At 35.8% G+C, this 16,009-nt stretch overlaps 1 protein-coding gene across 1 annotated transcript; it reads left to right on the forward strand.

Annotated features, from left to right (window-relative positions):
- The first annotated feature begins 2,148 nt into the window (after positions 1-2,148).
- LOC135682750 (zygotic DNA replication licensing factor mcm6-B) lies at positions 2,149-15,893 on the forward strand. Its single transcript, XM_065197769.2, has 21 exons — positions 2,149-2,333; positions 3,288-3,431; positions 4,269-4,379; positions 4,540-4,702; positions 4,904-5,043; positions 5,759-5,871; positions 8,139-8,202; positions 8,302-8,383; positions 8,517-8,667; positions 9,300-9,441; positions 9,578-9,719; positions 10,031-10,138; positions 10,435-10,515; positions 10,797-10,871; positions 11,040-11,120; positions 11,417-11,464; positions 11,657-11,818; positions 12,638-12,737; positions 13,433-13,627; positions 14,051-14,184; positions 15,604-15,893. The coding sequence occupies exons 1-21, from the start codon at positions 2,242-2,244 to the stop codon at positions 15,718-15,720; spliced, it is 2,445 nt and encodes an 814-aa protein (XP_065053841.2). The 5' UTR covers positions 2,149-2,241; the 3' UTR covers positions 15,721-15,893.
- Positions 15,894-16,009: the final 116 nt, after the last annotated feature.

Below are 16,009 nucleotides of genomic sequence, written 5' to 3' on the forward strand. Positions count from 1 at the left end.
TTAATCAAGTTTATTTTGTTTTACGACGTTGCTCTATAGCCTATTAATTTCAGTATTATTGTTTTAAGGTACGTTTGTACCAAATGCATTGTAATTGTTTAAAATTGTAGGTAGAAGGAATTGATAATCAAATGAAACTAAAACTGAAGAAACTAAAACATGATACTAAAAGTAACGTAGTTTAAATAACGCTGAGATAAAATATACTATATCATGCCATACCAACTTCCTCTTTGAAACCTTATGGTGTAAAACAAGGTTGCCAAATAACCCAGAAACTGAGCTTCAAATTACTTAAACCTAATTTCTAGGGTACAGGGGTAATTTGATTGAAGCATTTCGTAAAAGAAGACATTTGATAGTCTCCTGCTTCCAATTTAATTTTCAAATTATCACTAGTGTATTAAACCCCCGGTGGGTGCAATCCAGTAGTAAAAGGTGCACCACCCTCGTCCATACTATTTCATAGAATACCCTTTTCTATGACTTTCTAGTCGGCAGAAAGACCCCTTGTCACGGAATATGTTCGCCGGAACCTGTCTCTTTACCATCTTGAATTTTAGAATTGAGATGTAAACAGGGACGTAAACAAGTGGCTAATTTTGGGGGGTCGTGGCTCGTAGAAGGTTGAAAATTCCAACTTTACCTGATGATTTTTTTCTTTCGACCTGTCAATCTTCTGTACCTACTAAATTTATTTTTTGAAATTGCCTTATGGCTTATTCCAGATTTCTAGGCTCTGTACAATTACCAACATTTTACTTATAATAATTAGTCTTAAGCATAAAAGCACTAAAGAAGATAAAGGAAATCTCTAAATTTTTATTAACGTAAAACGTACATATAATCTTTTCGTAATATGTAAAGCAACATCAAAGCCATACCAGTCTAGATCTTGGGTATGTTTAATGATAAAAAGTAATATTCTTTCAAGTCAATAAACAGCAATTCTGTTCTTTTTCTGCTTTACCCATCTTAAAGCTATTTGCTGCAGATCAGTTTTATATAAAATAGAAGCATCAAAGAATTTCACAATATAGAAGCATCAAAGAATTTATTATTTCATCTTTTGTTCTTGAACGAATGAAAATTTTTACAATTTTCAAAGGGCTAAATGTCCTTTGCTTTTTGGAACTAAAAAGGTGATCTGAGGGCAAGTACATATGCCCGATTCGTAAGATAAAACACTCGTCTTTGATCTAACACTTCTGCTGCTGCTTCTTTATCAATGTTTTGTGGCTTCTCATCAGCTTTATCATAGCAATTTATGATAAGATTTAAGGAGGTCTACAAAGTGCAGGGGTAGCTTAGCATACACCCGTTAAGAAGCGTTGGGAATTTCTAGCAATGAAAGATTTGTAATGTTTTCAATTGAATTGGCTACCCGTTGTTTCTTAAAAAATTCCCAATAGATACAGGGAATGATTTTTCAAAACTTCAGGCTCAATCAATACTGACGGTAAAATTTAAACTTCTTATCCAGAAATTCACCTTGCCTGTTTAAAATAATCTAATTCAACTTAACACCTGTCAAAAAGAAAACAAACGATGCAAGGGTGCAATTTGAGATCAAGTAGAGACAGGGGTTATGACATGTGCCTGCTCCAGAGTTTCAATTTTAATAAGGTCTAAGATTTTTACATTGAAAGTCCCAAAATCCTTAGCCTGTGCTCCAGACCCTTAACCTGAAGCACAGGCTACAAAATCCTAAGCTATAAAATTTGGTCATAATAGTTAGAAAAAATTCCAAGTGAACTTTTAAGTTTTCCAACTACAATTGGATTTCAACTTCTGAAGTTGAGCACTCGGGGTCATATAGACAGTGCTGAGGAGAGGGATGGTCAGGGGGGTCGCTGACCCGGGGGCCCTTGGCTATAGGGGCCCATAAAAAAACTTCACGTAATGCCCCTTTCATCACAAAAAAACCTCCCATTCCGTGCAGTAAGATTATTAGTATCTTTTGAACAAATGGAATCCCAACTTAAATATTTGCTTCATTCAAAAACACCTCCTGGCTGGAATAAATATTTGGCTTGCTATCCAGAACGGCCGCACTGGTGCCTGGGATATTCCCGCCAAATCTACTACACGAGAAGAGCCCATTCGGAATGTCTTCGAACTCGTAGTCATAGCCCTTCTTTCCAGACCTAAAGATATAGGATCTTCAAAATTTCACGTGTGTATTAAGTGCCACTGTGGTCTAAAACAGTTGAGAGAAAGGCCACAACAAACGAAATAACCATGGATGTCGCCGATCGAACCATTGGAATTGCAAAAATTAAAGATGAACTCGCCGAGCGATGCCAAAAACTTTTTCATGACTTCCTCGAAGAGTGAGTATTTGCAAAGGATGACAGTTCACAGAGTAACTTTTCGTCTTATACATTGTTGATATGTATTATGTATATCTATTGTTGACGAATACTTTATTGCACACGAAATTGAGGGTGCGACTTTATTAAGGAATGCACAACTTTCTTATGAAATATTTTTTTATGAATAAAACGTGTATAACGAATTGTTCATCTTTGCCTAAAGCGCTTTAAATCTCACCAAAATATAAAAGCCTATTAAGCAGTCAAAGCACACATAAAATGAAGCACTGTTTGTGCCAGCAAATTCTTATCCGAAAGCAATTATCTAAACAACATGTAAATCAAACAAATTTGCCATTATATCAGTGAAATTTGGTGTTTTGTGAATAAAGAAAAGGCCATGATAACAGGCTGCTTGATGGACTCCGATGGAATTCTTGCAGTGAAAAGTTGATTAAAATGTAGCAAATAAGTAACACCGCAATGCAAGGAGAATGAACAACAACAAATGTAAGTTAATCAGTTAAGGCTAATATTTCACCCAGGCATACAGGGCTTTATCAGAGCAACAGTGGTGTTGTTGCTGGTGCCCTGTGATAAAATGATAGTAATGCAGATCATTATTTGTTCCAAGGTACCACATTGCCAGACTGTAAAGTCTGGTCTTCATAGGACACATCTTCAATTATTTTCATTCTTCATTCTGCCTGCACTTTGTTATGAACCTGCTGTTGAGTATTTGCATAATATTTGTATATCAGGTCATGTTCTCTGGAAAAGAACACAAGTTCTCTTCAAAAGTCTTTGCTACCAACTCTGTGCACAATTTCTCACCAAACGTTGGTTTCCAAAAATTCGAATTTTGTTGCTCTGGCGCTCTGGAAATATTGTACAGGCTGGTCGCATTGACATAATTTTTACTTGCTTTCTTTCCATAACACCCACTTAGCCATATTTTACTTTTTAATGTAGGTTCAAAGTTGATGAGGAACCAAAATACCTTCCTGAGGCACAGGAACTGATGAGGCCAGAGCGAAATACATTAACAGTTAGCTTTTATGATGTTGAGGCATACAATTCACAGCTGGCAACTACAATTCAAGAGGAATATTATAGGTAAGCAGTAACTCTTCAATACTTTCAACCAGAACTGGTGATGCTTCTGACAATAATACATATGAGCTAAGCATGTTTATTGACGAGCTCTGAAATTGTATAAATTGCTGTCAGCACAAAAATTCTTATAAAAAATACTTACCGTATTTACTCTAATATTCCCGCTGCGGGATTACCATTTCAACCTAACAAAAAAAAGGCGCGATTATCGGAGAGGCGGGTATATTGGAGAGGCGGGATTATTTTTCAATGCTTTGAAGTCTAGTTTGAGGATACTGTTTCAACAAAAAAGTCTCTTAAACATGATTGTGGCAAATCAGAGAAAACAGACAAGACAGAGCAGATATTGTGCTTTATAGACAGTATTACGAAGTTAAAGAATCAAACATTTTTTTTATGCTGCGAGATTTGGATGTTTGATAAACTTGCAAAATAAGACAGCTCTCTGCCCTCTCCCGTCTATGACATTATCATGTGATTTAATCCATTCACTCCAAGCATAAGTTTCAATCCTTGATTTTCAACCAATACAAAGAATAGCAAAAGCCAATTAAAGTTTCAATCCCACATGTGAGATTACTGGGGAGGCGGGATTATTCTTACAATCTATGAAATACAAGGGGGATTACTAGAGAGGCAGGAATAAAAGAGAAGCGGGAATATTAGAGTAAATACGGTATATTTTTTGTAAGTTTATAATTCATATGAAAATCTGAAGTTCTCTATTAGAACATTTGCACAATAAATCTATTAACTAGTTCCAGAGAAATCATTTTAGTTAACAATTGTAGTTTTATTAATAACAACACCCTAACAAATGTTTTAATTTTTCCACAGAGTATACCCATATTTATGTAGAGCAGTGAGAAATTTTGCAAGGGATCGTGGCCAAGTTCCACCAAGTAAAGAATTTTATGTCAGCTTTGTGGACGTTGCTACTAGGAACAAGTAAGATGCTTTTAGTTTTTTAGTTTTTTCCTTTAAGTTCTTTCCATAAAATCAGTTAAATTCAGGTCAAGCTTACAATATGCAAATATATTTAGTATCAAAATCATATTTTTCTTCTCATGTAAATTCATGCTGATCAACCCTGCTTCCTATCTGTTAGAGTTCGAGAGCTAACATCACAAAAAATTGGAGCGTTATTACGTATCTGTGGTCAGGTTGTAAGGACTCATCCAGTGCACCCAGAGCTTGTTAGTGGTACTTTCATTTGCCTTGACTGTCAAACAGTGATCAAAGATGTTGAACAGCAGTTCAAATATACACAGGTAAAATATTTTAATCAGAATTCATAGAGTTTAAACTTTTTGCTTTTTTTTCTACCAAGCTTACTTTGTATGATATTTTCAACATAGTAAAATTGATTTGCCAGAAACCAAGTCCAAAAAATGCTAAGCAAAAAAACATCCACCTCCACCTATTGCTTTATGTTTGTTTGTTTTAATTTGAAAAAATAATTTGCATTGTAGCCAAATGTTTGTAAAAACCAAGTGTGTCAAAATAGAAACAAGTTCAATCTTGATGTGGAAAAGTCCAAGTTTGTTGATTTTCAAAAAGTAAGGATTCAAGAAACACAAGCAGAATTACCAAGAGGCAGTATACCAAGAAGGTTAGCTTTCCAAGTAATTTTAATGTAAAAAATATAAGTCAAAAATAAGTAGGTGCCTTACAAGGTTTATAATTCAATGATTGCTTCGTTTTCATAACTTGTCCAAATCAATTCTGTCTTGAACTGGCAAAATTGCAAACGGCCAACTCATACAGGACCATACCATGAGTCATCAGACATAAAACAATATTGTCACAGAAAATATTTTTTGTTTGTTTTTCCATACATGATTGATCCTCAATTGCAAAGAGAATAGCCATTTTTGTGATTTAATCAAACAAATCAACACACTAGAATGAAACAGAAGATAATTAAACTATCTTATAAACTATTTGGTGTATAGAACAGGAAAATTCTAAGTTGCTACCCTCCAAGTTCAACACTTAATGCGATCATCATTCTACCTGTACAGTTCTGCCTATCTGGCATCAAGCTATTAATGATAGACTGGTGAAAAGTAGTTAACAAACTTTGATATATATATTTATATGTATATTTATATGTATATATATATTTATATGTAGTTCTAAAGATCATGGTTCGTCTCATCTTTTCAAAATTTTTTTAGTAAGAATTAGTTTTGTCTTATTTTGTTAGCTTGTTTTGACATCGATAGCTCAAAACAGTTGTTTTGTATGTCTTTTGGCAAATCAGATTTTTTCAATACTTTATGCATAATCATTTTATTTTCAAGTTGATTTTGTTTCTTTTTCAGCGTTGAGGTGATTTTGAGGGCAGAGGCTGTAGAACAAGCACAAGCTGGAGACAAATGTGATTTTACTGGGACATTGGTTGTTGTTCCAGATGTTTCAAAACTAAGCGTACCAGGTAAGGCAAAAAGCTGTAATGCATAAAAATGCCAATTAGTTCATATAGTTTTATGTTGCATTTCTTAACCCAAAGTCATTTGCATGTGAGTATCCAAACCAGGGGCAGACTGGCTAATTTGTTTGGCCCGGGCAAATTTTGATCAAACCGGCCCACAAAAATAGCAAATAAAAAACTCCTCGGAAAATGCAAGTAAATGTTAGTCTGTAAGGAAAACAAGTTTTTAAATTCAGTAATTGTGTGCATGGATGAATGCTGGTTAACAGAACATGTTGAATAAGTCATTTGCTGACTAAATAGTAAATAAACAAAAATTTTAACTCATTGGTTTGACTTTCTTTCTAAATACAGTAACTTATATGTTGATAATGTGATCGTTCTAGATGTCATCTAACAGGTGTTTTTCTAAGAACTCCAGGTTTGGCTGCGAAAAATTACCACGTAATCTGTTCTTTATATATTTAAAGTGGAAAAGCTTCTATCACACTCAACTTGTGACAAATAATTTTCTAATCCTCCGGAAAACCTCAATGATTTTCAGCAGCCCAAAAATATCGATTTGTCAATTTCTAACCCCAAAAAGAAAACATGGGCACCCCTGTTGAAATTTTATCGTGTAGCACCATACCCCTGTTGGGCAGGGGGCCATTTGACTTATGATAGTATATGCCTAATAAATGTACCATAACTTGTATGAGTTTATTGAAAGGAGCAAGAGCAAGACCCTGCTGTTTTTTGTGACGTTTGTGGCTTTTGCTTGATAAAAAAAGCTTTGTATCGTAGCTGAATCCTTTTTTAAGTCTCACAGCTTTTCCTCACGAAATTTCTGTGCACCACCTTTGGTTGAAGTCTTCTTGCTCTTTCCTTGTTCTACGCATGTCCTCTTCATTACTTCACATCACAGAGCAAATCGCTTAGTGAACTTAGTGAATTTTTGGACTTTTAAATTTATTACATTTAGCAATAGCTTGTGCTTAGGGAAAAACATGACCAGCTTCAAGCAAAAGCTAAGTAAAAAGACATCGGGGCAGGTTAAAATCTCAAGCCCCAGCAAAACGACTGGACATTTTCACTGAACATGGACTGGACAAATGTCCAGCGTAAATGTTGCGTCGTTTTGCCACCTTGTCCAGTGTTGTTCAGCGATGTTGAATGTTGTTCAGTCGATTTTGAAGGCAGCCAAAAATGTTCAGTGGACAGGATTAAATTTCTTTTGCTCACTGATGTTGTACAGAAATTGTTCAGTCGTTTTGCCACTCTACTGAACATTGTCCAATTCGCGAACGCGCAATCAATTAATGGTTTGGATTCGGCGTCAATTTATTTCCCATATTCAAATCTTCAACAAACTTTCTAAGTCAACACCGCGAACGAAATGGAAACAACGTGAAAATTCAATTCGACCAATAGCAGATAAAGTCATTCAATTAGTAACGATGAATCTTCTGATCAGATAACCTTTAGTTGCGATAAGGAAAGCGATGTCAGAGAGCACGAGGACGGTGATTTTGATGAACCTAGCAGTCCTAGCCACTTTTCAATAATACACTCTAATTCATACGATAACACGGTTAGGGCCATGAAAAGTGTATTTTCAAAGGTAAAGAGATGTCCTGTTGCCAGTTTTCCCACCCGCATTCTTCAACAGGGAAAAAGTTCACTGGACAATGTTCAGTCGTTTTGCCATAACCAATATTTTCTGGATGTCCATACTCTGAACAATGAGCAATGTCTAGTGTGTGACCAGTGCAAATGTCCAGTCGTTTTGCCGGGGCTTTATGTATCGCATTGAAACAGGGATGTTACAGTATAATATGTCGCCAAAAAGGAAATACCTTCAAGAGAAAATATAACAAAATGTCAATAACATGTTCCCTGAAGAAGTGTGTATATTTATTCTTTCCCACAAAGTCTCTGAAAATTTAAGGCAAACAGATTAACGCGTGGGTGTACTTTTTTGCCTCGCATTCACTTTTTAAGCTAATTTATTTTTTTGCACTTTTATCAACCGGCCCTTAAACCGACCGGCCCTTAAACCAACCGGCCCTTAAACCAACCGGCCCTTAAACCGACCGGCCCTTCGGGCGATCGCCCGAATAGCCCGACCAGCCAGTCCGCCCCTGATCCAAACCAACATGTACATAATTCATGGTTTGAAGGCTGCTGCTTGCATGACTTCCAGGTCATCCTATAAGTTTGTTACTTTTTTGTCTCTTTTGATTTGTGCTCATTTGGTATCTGAAATTTCTTTGATGCACATTGAATAGGTGCAAAAGCTGAGAAGTCAGACAGGAGTCGGCAGACTGGAGGTCATGCTGAAGAAGGAGTAAGGTCAGCCTTTAACATTTTTTATGTGCCAAACTCACTTTCCCATATTTAAAAATCATTGATTCTTTCAGAGAATGAATAAAATCTGTTTTTTATCTGCAGGGGTCTAAAAGCTCTTGGAGTAAGAGACCTTAATTACAGACTGGCATTTTTAGCATGCAGTGTGACCGCAACAAACCCACGGGTAAGATATTTTTGCAATTGTTTTCTTTAATTTTATTTTTGTGGTTATGTTTTTAATACGTATCACTATCAAATCGATGGTTGTGTATTATTGTTTTCTGTCAGTGAAAAAACTTTATCAATTCTAATTCTAGTTTGGTGGGAAGGATCTTTCAGAAGATGAAATGACGGCAGAGGCAATTAAAAAGCAAATGACAGAACAGGAATGGAGAAAAGTTTATGAAATGAGCCAAGATAGAAATCTATACCACAACTTGATCACAAGCATGTTTCCCACCATACATGGTATGAATCTATGCAAAAATTATATATGAGAACAGTGAAATGAATTTTCTGGTTGATCAAGTGACAGAGTTGTTTAATTTTGATAAATTTTTACCTCATGCTAATGTTTTAAAAATGATTTATTTCTTGAAGAAGGCTAATACCTGAGTGTTTAACAATTTCCTTTTTGATGTGCTACAATTGTTTTTCCACAGTTCCCATTCAAGTCTAAACATACATTCATTGGCAAATATCATCCTATTGAAAACTCTCCAGCCTGCAAATTGTAATCATAAAATCTATATACACGGCTTTGTGTTCATTTAAATACAAGCACTCAGTCTCACCCTGAAATGGGTGGTTAACAATAAATTTTCTTTGGTTTACTGTTTCAGCAACTATTTAATGAATAACAACAGCAATTTTGATCAGAGATTAAAATGCCAAAACAGCCTCACAATCAACTTTCAAATATACTTTGACTGTTTTAATCTTTTTTACAAAAACCTCTCATTTTTGAAAACTACAATCTTTGTTAATGTGTGGACTTTGCCATGTTTCTTGAACCCTGTCCATTTATTCCAGACCCATTTGGAGGTAGTGCAAACAATCTGTTGTTGATAATAGCTGTAAAATCTTTATGTTTGTTTAAGGAAATGATGAGGTCAAGCGTGGGGTGCTGCTCATGTTGTTTGGTGGTGTTCCAAAGAGAACAATGGAAAAAACAGCTCTACGCGGTGACATAAATATTTGCATTGTTGGTGACCCTAGCACAGCAAAAAGTCAATTTCTCAAGTGAGTGATAGTGGTGTTCCATGGTCCTTTCTAATAATTTCCTTTTGATCAACAATGAAGTTTTTCTACAAGATATTTCTGCTGTTTAATCTGTGCTGACAGTTTTTACAAGGAGTAATTTTCAAATGTGTTGTAGGCAAGTGGAAAGCTTCTCACCTCGAGCAGTTTATACTTCTGGAAAGGCAAGCACTGCTGCAGGTTTGACCGCTGCTGTAGTCAAAGATGAAGAATCACATGAATTTGTTATTGAAGCTGGGGCACTTATGTTAGCTGACAATGTAAGCATAGAGTTACATTTTAGGCAAATACATATTTGTAAGTCAATGTTGTGATTGTTGTGATCATTGCATCAGTCCATTGTCACATTCTGATAAAAGTACAAATTCAAGATTTTAATACCAGAAAGTTTTCTGCTTTTATCTCATCACTTGTATGCACTATTTCTTTTTTGTATAGAGAGAGTTTTTTGAGAAATTATTGATGAGTTTGTTTCTTGCATGATTGAGTAAGCCCCTTATATTAGAAAAGGCTTGAAAAGGCCCATATGAAGTAATTAGAAAACAGATGTAGACTAATTTTTTTATTTTAGGGAGTCTGCTGTATAGATGAGTTTGACAAAATGGATCTCAGAGACCAGGTTGCAATCCATGAAGCTATGGAACAACAAACAATTTCTATAACCAAAGCTGGAGTTAAGGTATTTTTCCCGTACTTTGTTTTAATATCTTTTTCTTTAACAGGAGAAATAATGGCAGACAGAGTCTTTGATATATTTAATTTTTTTTCATTCAAGCAGACAGGGTAGTTTATATATTTGCCAGTTTATACTGGAAGTGCGATTTGTTTACTTTTCAAGCTGTATTTTAAATAGCTTTCCTCTAACTTTGCATTAATAATTTTCTAATTAACACTGTTCAATAATTTCAAAATTGATGTATGACAGTTTTTGGCCTTTACTTAGAATGGTGGCTAACAATGCTATTTCTATTATAGGCCACCCTAAATGCAAGAACGTCAATCCTCGCTGCTGCCAACCCAATTGGAGGAAGATATGACAGAACAAAATCTTTGAAGGTATATTTGCGTGTATGCTTTTTTGTGCTTTATTCATCTCCAGATTTGCGAAAAGAGTTTTTTATCTGAATGTTTTTCCTAAGACTACCCTTGTGGAACCAACATGGCACCCCCCCCCTTTTGGTGCAGGCATGACAACTGTATTGACAGCTTATTTCTCATTGTGTTTGAGTTGATTCTTTTAAAAACCACGATTTCATTTCATGGATTTTGTTGAGTGTCAAAAAACCATTACTCGTCATTAATTTGAATGTTCAAATTATCCTTTCTTTTCATTCTAGCACAACATACAATTGTCAGCTCCAATTATGTCAAGATTTGACCTTTTCTTCATTCTGGTAGATGAATGTAATGAGGTTGGTTTATCTGAAATCCTTAAAGCGTTGCTTGTAATTTCTTTACTGTTTCAATGTTATCACCGTACTTTGTTAACCCATTGCAAAAAATATGTATATATAATGAAAGGCCTGATTGATTCCTTGCTCTATATAAAGCAAATGAAACATTTTATACTTTTGTTTTAGGTTACTGATTATGCAATTGCTAGAAGAATTATTGATTTGCACAGCAGGCTTGAGCTATCTGTAGAACGATTTTACTCCGTTGTAAGTATAACTAGATGTACACAAAACTTATGTTAAAAGTTATTTTATAATTAGTGTATACGTTAGTGGTCTACCTTGGCCCCCCCCCCCATTTTTCAACCTTTGTCGGAGCCCATGAACTTGAAAGGCCTCCGTAATATGTAACTTTTTTAACATAACTATTCCTAGCTACAGTATTCAACAGTTTTTCCCTTGTATATTTAATTGGAACTTAAGGTCTTTTGGAAGACATAAGATCTGAAAAGAATTATACGATTAAAAGATTTAGAACTAAATTATCATTTGTTTGGTTTTAGGATGAGATTCAACGTTACTTGACATTTGCAAGACTCTTCAAGCCCACGGTGTGTTTGAGCATTTTGATCCTCTTTTAAGATTCATTAGTATATTTTATGTTTAACGTTTGAAGTAAAGTTATATTTACTACAATGTGACTAATGTTTGTAATAGCTGGAATTAGCTGCTAATGCACTAAAAACTTTGCATTCCAGATTCCATACCCATCCTGTCACTGCTGACGATATTTTTTTTTCTAGATAAACAAAGAAAGTCAAGATTTTATAGTTGAACAGTACAAGGCATTGCGACAAAGGGACATCAATGGCATTTCAAAGTCTTCATGGCGAATAACAGTCAGGCAGTTAGAGAGTATGATAAGGTTGTCGGAGGCATTAGCGCGGCTACACTGCCAAGACGAGGTACAATAATAACTTTTTCCAACTCTTCTCCATTATTTTCAAAGGCACCGTGCCCCGTCAGTCCACTGTTAAGGGCTAGCACAAGAGGCATTCGAGCGCGTTTCAACAGAGAAAACTTTGAAAATGAGTACTGCGTTGGCGATTGGAAAACGCAATAGTTTATTGTATAGTCCAACAAAAGGAAATTTAGATGGTCTAAGAAAGTTCTTCGGGACATATAGTGCAGTGGCAGACACCTGGGGGGGGGGGGGGACGATACTTTAGAGGACAATGGTCTTTTATTTCAAAACAATGGGAAATGTGAGATCATCTTATTAAAACAATAGGCTTGCCCCCCCCAATATTTGACCAAGTGTCCGCCCCTGATATAGTGTCTTTATATATCGCCCTCATATATCGCCCTCATATATCGCCCTCATATATCGCCCTCATTTATCGCCCTTATATATACATATACTATTTCCAATAGCTGTAAGCTCAATAAAGCTGAATAAAATTCTGTCTATACTGCAACACATAACTTGAGTTTTTGTGAAGGCTAACATAGTGTAAATAAAGCTAACTTTAATTTTTCGTATAGAGTTCCAGAGAATTTGGTCTCAATGGTGGACCAAGAGCACCTTCACTAAATTGCAATATTTATAATTAGCATATTGTCTACAAGGATTCTTGTTTTGAGCTCTCCTATTTATTGGCTCCTGTTAATATTTTAGCTCGTATTTTTTTTATTTTTGCTATCTGCTGCTTTGCTATATGATTTCTTTAAAGAACTTAGAAATTGGTTATGTAATTTTCAGTTCATGTTATTTAATTACACAGGTACAACCAAAGCACGTTAAAGAAGCTTTCAGACTGCTCAATAAATCAATCATAAGAGTTGAAACACCAGACATTCAATTCGATGAACAAGATGGTCAAGGTAACAATGCATTCAGATTTTTTCGCACTATCAGGTCGAGTCACAAGTGTAACAAATGAAGAAATTGCGCATTCCGGGACAAGCAGATACAACCAGACTTATTTAAGTGCCCACCGTTAAAATTTTGAAAAGATGTCAGTTAAATATTTCTTGCTGTGTTGTCCTTTCTTTGATACCCAAAGATAATCTATTCTTACGAGGGAATAGGGAGCGTTCCTGTTTGGGAATTAGAGATTGTAGGAGGGAAATTGTTTGGGTGTAAACGAGATTGATATTGACTACGATGAGATACGGGAACCATCCCCGCTCTTCCGCAGGTGACGAATTTTATCTTACGAGAAAGATAGAAAAGCCTATAAGACTGTCTTTACGCAAGCATGTAGATTATGCAACAAATAATGTTTTTGTAGTACGTTGATTTTATTAGGAAATACTAAAAAGCTGGGGAAAACAATTTTTACTGAAATCGTTTCATAAGTGGCGACGTGACTCTATCCGCGTTCGGATCGAAAGTAATACGAGAAGGAATGTGACCCCACCCGTTTTCATTATTCTACAAAAATTTTCCTGTTTTATAAAATATGGGTTTCATTCATGAATTTCCTAAGAATCGTCTTACTGAGATTTTTCCTAGAATATTTACTCATTCAGATTGTAAAACGGACTAAAAAATTTTCCTGTTTCATTGAATTTAGATATGGAAGTAGACGAAGATACAGAGCAGCCACAGGTCGCCCAGGTGAATGGCGATATCCCTAATGGAGACTCTCACGCCAAGCCAAGTGAACCTGCCCAGAAACGCAAATTAAAGCTGAAATATGAGCAGTACATGATAATTGCAAATTCCATTGTATCTTATATGAGAAATGAAGAAGACAAAACTGACGACGGTAAGGGCTTTCATGATGGCGCGAAAGCGACGTCGACTTCAATTTTTTTTAATTGTAGAGTCATAGAAATCCCATTAATGATGAATATATCGTTGCATGAAAGAATTACGTCATCGCAAATATGTAAAGCTCTACCGTGAACACAGTTATTGAGACAGGAGCCTAGAGACAAATGTAAAGTTGGCACTCCTGTATAATACAGATGCACACTCTATCTTCCCATTTGAATAACGATGTAGAGATACCAACTTTGAAATGGGGCGTGCCTGTTCAAGATTTTATATTGCTTTGCTAAGCAAGGGGTGATAAGGAAGCTAGTTTCCTTGTTTGTATTCGGATTAAGCAAGTTTCCATACAAAAAAACGGTGGATACCAATTGGTATTAAAGAGCTTTTGGCAATGCTAGCTTTGTTTGTTTTTTAGAGGAATCAGCAATCCGAAGAACTGACGTCGTAAACTGGTACTTAAAGGAACATGAAAGTGAAATCGATTCACAAGCGCAGCTTGAGGAGCAAACGTTTTTAATCAATCGAGTTCTGGACAAGCTCATATTCAGCGTAAGAAACTTTTTTTTTACGTCACAGATGTAGATGGGATATATTCATTTGATCATTGCTTAGAGTCTGAATATTTTGATCTGATTAAGAGATACCGTCAGGAGCGTAACTAGACCAATAGGTTTGGGGGGGGGGGCTTGAAAAGGGTTTCTGCCCTGCAAAACTGAGTGGTGCCCTGCAGACCTCAAAGCAAAGGTTGGTCTGTAGAATACTGGTGAAAGCTTTACCAATGTACATTTGTCTTTACCAATTATAAATTTCTACGCAATAAAAACAAATTTGAAACTTAACTGCCTATGCAATATCTGTTTATCTACATGAGCGTAAATTAAGTGTCAAATTTGATTTTGCTTTGTAATAAAGCTTACATTGCACGTCATATTTTTCGGCTACATACATGAAAAGAATTGCAACTTAAATTGATTCGTGTGGTCTCATTTTATTGAAAGCCGACGCAACTTAACCAACGCGCTCGTGTGCAACTTAACGTGCTCGTGTGCAAATAAGGCAGCTGCCCTGGAAGACTTTGGGCATTTTCACCCCCCCCCCTTCCCGGATTTTCGCCCCTGGAAACCGTCTTTTCTCTAATGAACGCCGCCCTCTGATAAATACCGCCCTCTCTGTTAAATGCCGCATCTTGAAAAGCGGCGTTTATTAGAAAACACACCAAACAATAATCAACGAATCGTTTATACGCTTACTATTCGAAAGCCATGAAAGTTTTAATCTCATAGAGACGAGGACTCTGACGAAGCAGGAATATTGAAATTCCTTGACATTTCCATAACATATCTTTCGTAAACTTTAAAAAAATTTTCACACAATCTTTTTTACGTGCTTTTGGGAAAAGAAAACATTGTTTAAGGTCTGTTTTTATCTTTTTTTCATCGTATTTTTCGTTTGACAAACTTGCCATTTTGTATTAAACGCCACCCTCTATTAAACGCCTCAACCAAAATCTTGGATTTATGATAAACGCGGCCTTCTTTACGGTATGCTTGGAATGTCATACTTTTACTTCATTCATGTAGAAAGTCGTTATTTATTTGTATTAATTTTTGCTTATTACTAGACGTACAACACGCTGAGCTACATCTATTATAAATTGAAGTTTGAATACAAGTTTAAATAAGCTTAAACATTCTTTTTAAGTCAATAATTACCTACGTGGGGCTTAATCTTGATTATTATGTTGCCTGTGTTGGTCTTTTTGTACTTTAGCTCAAAAAATTTTGCTAACCTGGTTTATGACGTCAGCAATAATGCACAATGTTTGTTTTTGCATGTTAATATCTTCGATTTGTTTCTTGCCTCAAGTCAACCTTATTCTTCTATAGTTTAGAACTCGGCAGTCTTTCTCTCGACAGTCAGAATGCCAGTAGATTTGTTGGTGGTCTAATTGCTTGTTTGTTTTCATAGGATGGCGTTCTCTTGGCACTGAAGGAACCCTTAAAAGCAACAGATGAAGAAGCAGTTCCAGCCGAGGATGAAGACAACCCGTATCTCGTTGTTCATCCAAATTACGTCATCGAGTAGAAAAATGGACACTGGAACATTTTTATGAACTGTAAAAAGGTATTTGGTAATCCAGATTGGCCCCTGGAGGAGTTGAATACCATCATGATACAGCAGGGGCCCCCTTAGAGGAGAAGAGAGGCAATCTTTAGCATAACAAATGTATAATATTGGATAAAATTTCTTGTATCTACCTCATGCATTTATCCTTGTTTTTTACACTATGCAAATGGCTTTTTAAAGCAAGTAGAAAACATCTTGTTATCGAGAGATATAGACAGTTTTCTGTTCTGGTATTTATTTTTAAAGG

Source organism: Rhopilema esculentum, chromosome 16, assembly GCF_057945365.1.
Source record: "Rhopilema esculentum isolate cy_ngs chromosome 16, ASM5794536v1, whole genome shotgun sequence".
In the NCBI taxonomy this organism is placed as follows: Eukaryota; Metazoa; Cnidaria; class Scyphozoa; order Rhizostomeae; family Rhizostomatidae; genus Rhopilema; species Rhopilema esculentum.

What these genes read in the sequence shown, in the direction of transcription:
- LOC135682750 (XM_065197769.2), top strand. Translation starts at nt 2,242, where the DNA reads ATGGATGTCGCCGATCGAACCATTGGAATTGCAAAAATTAAAGATGAA. An exon ending in AGAGGCAGTATACCAAGAAG is followed by an intron (nt 5,044 to 5,758) that starts GTTAGCTTTCCA and finishes TTTCTTTTTCAG; the next exon opens with CGTTGAGGTGATTTTGAGGG. An exon ending in AGAAGACAAAACTGACGACG is followed by an intron (nt 13,628 to 14,050) that starts GTAAGGGCTTTC and finishes TTTGTTTTTTAG; the next exon opens with AGGAATCAGCAATCCGAAGA.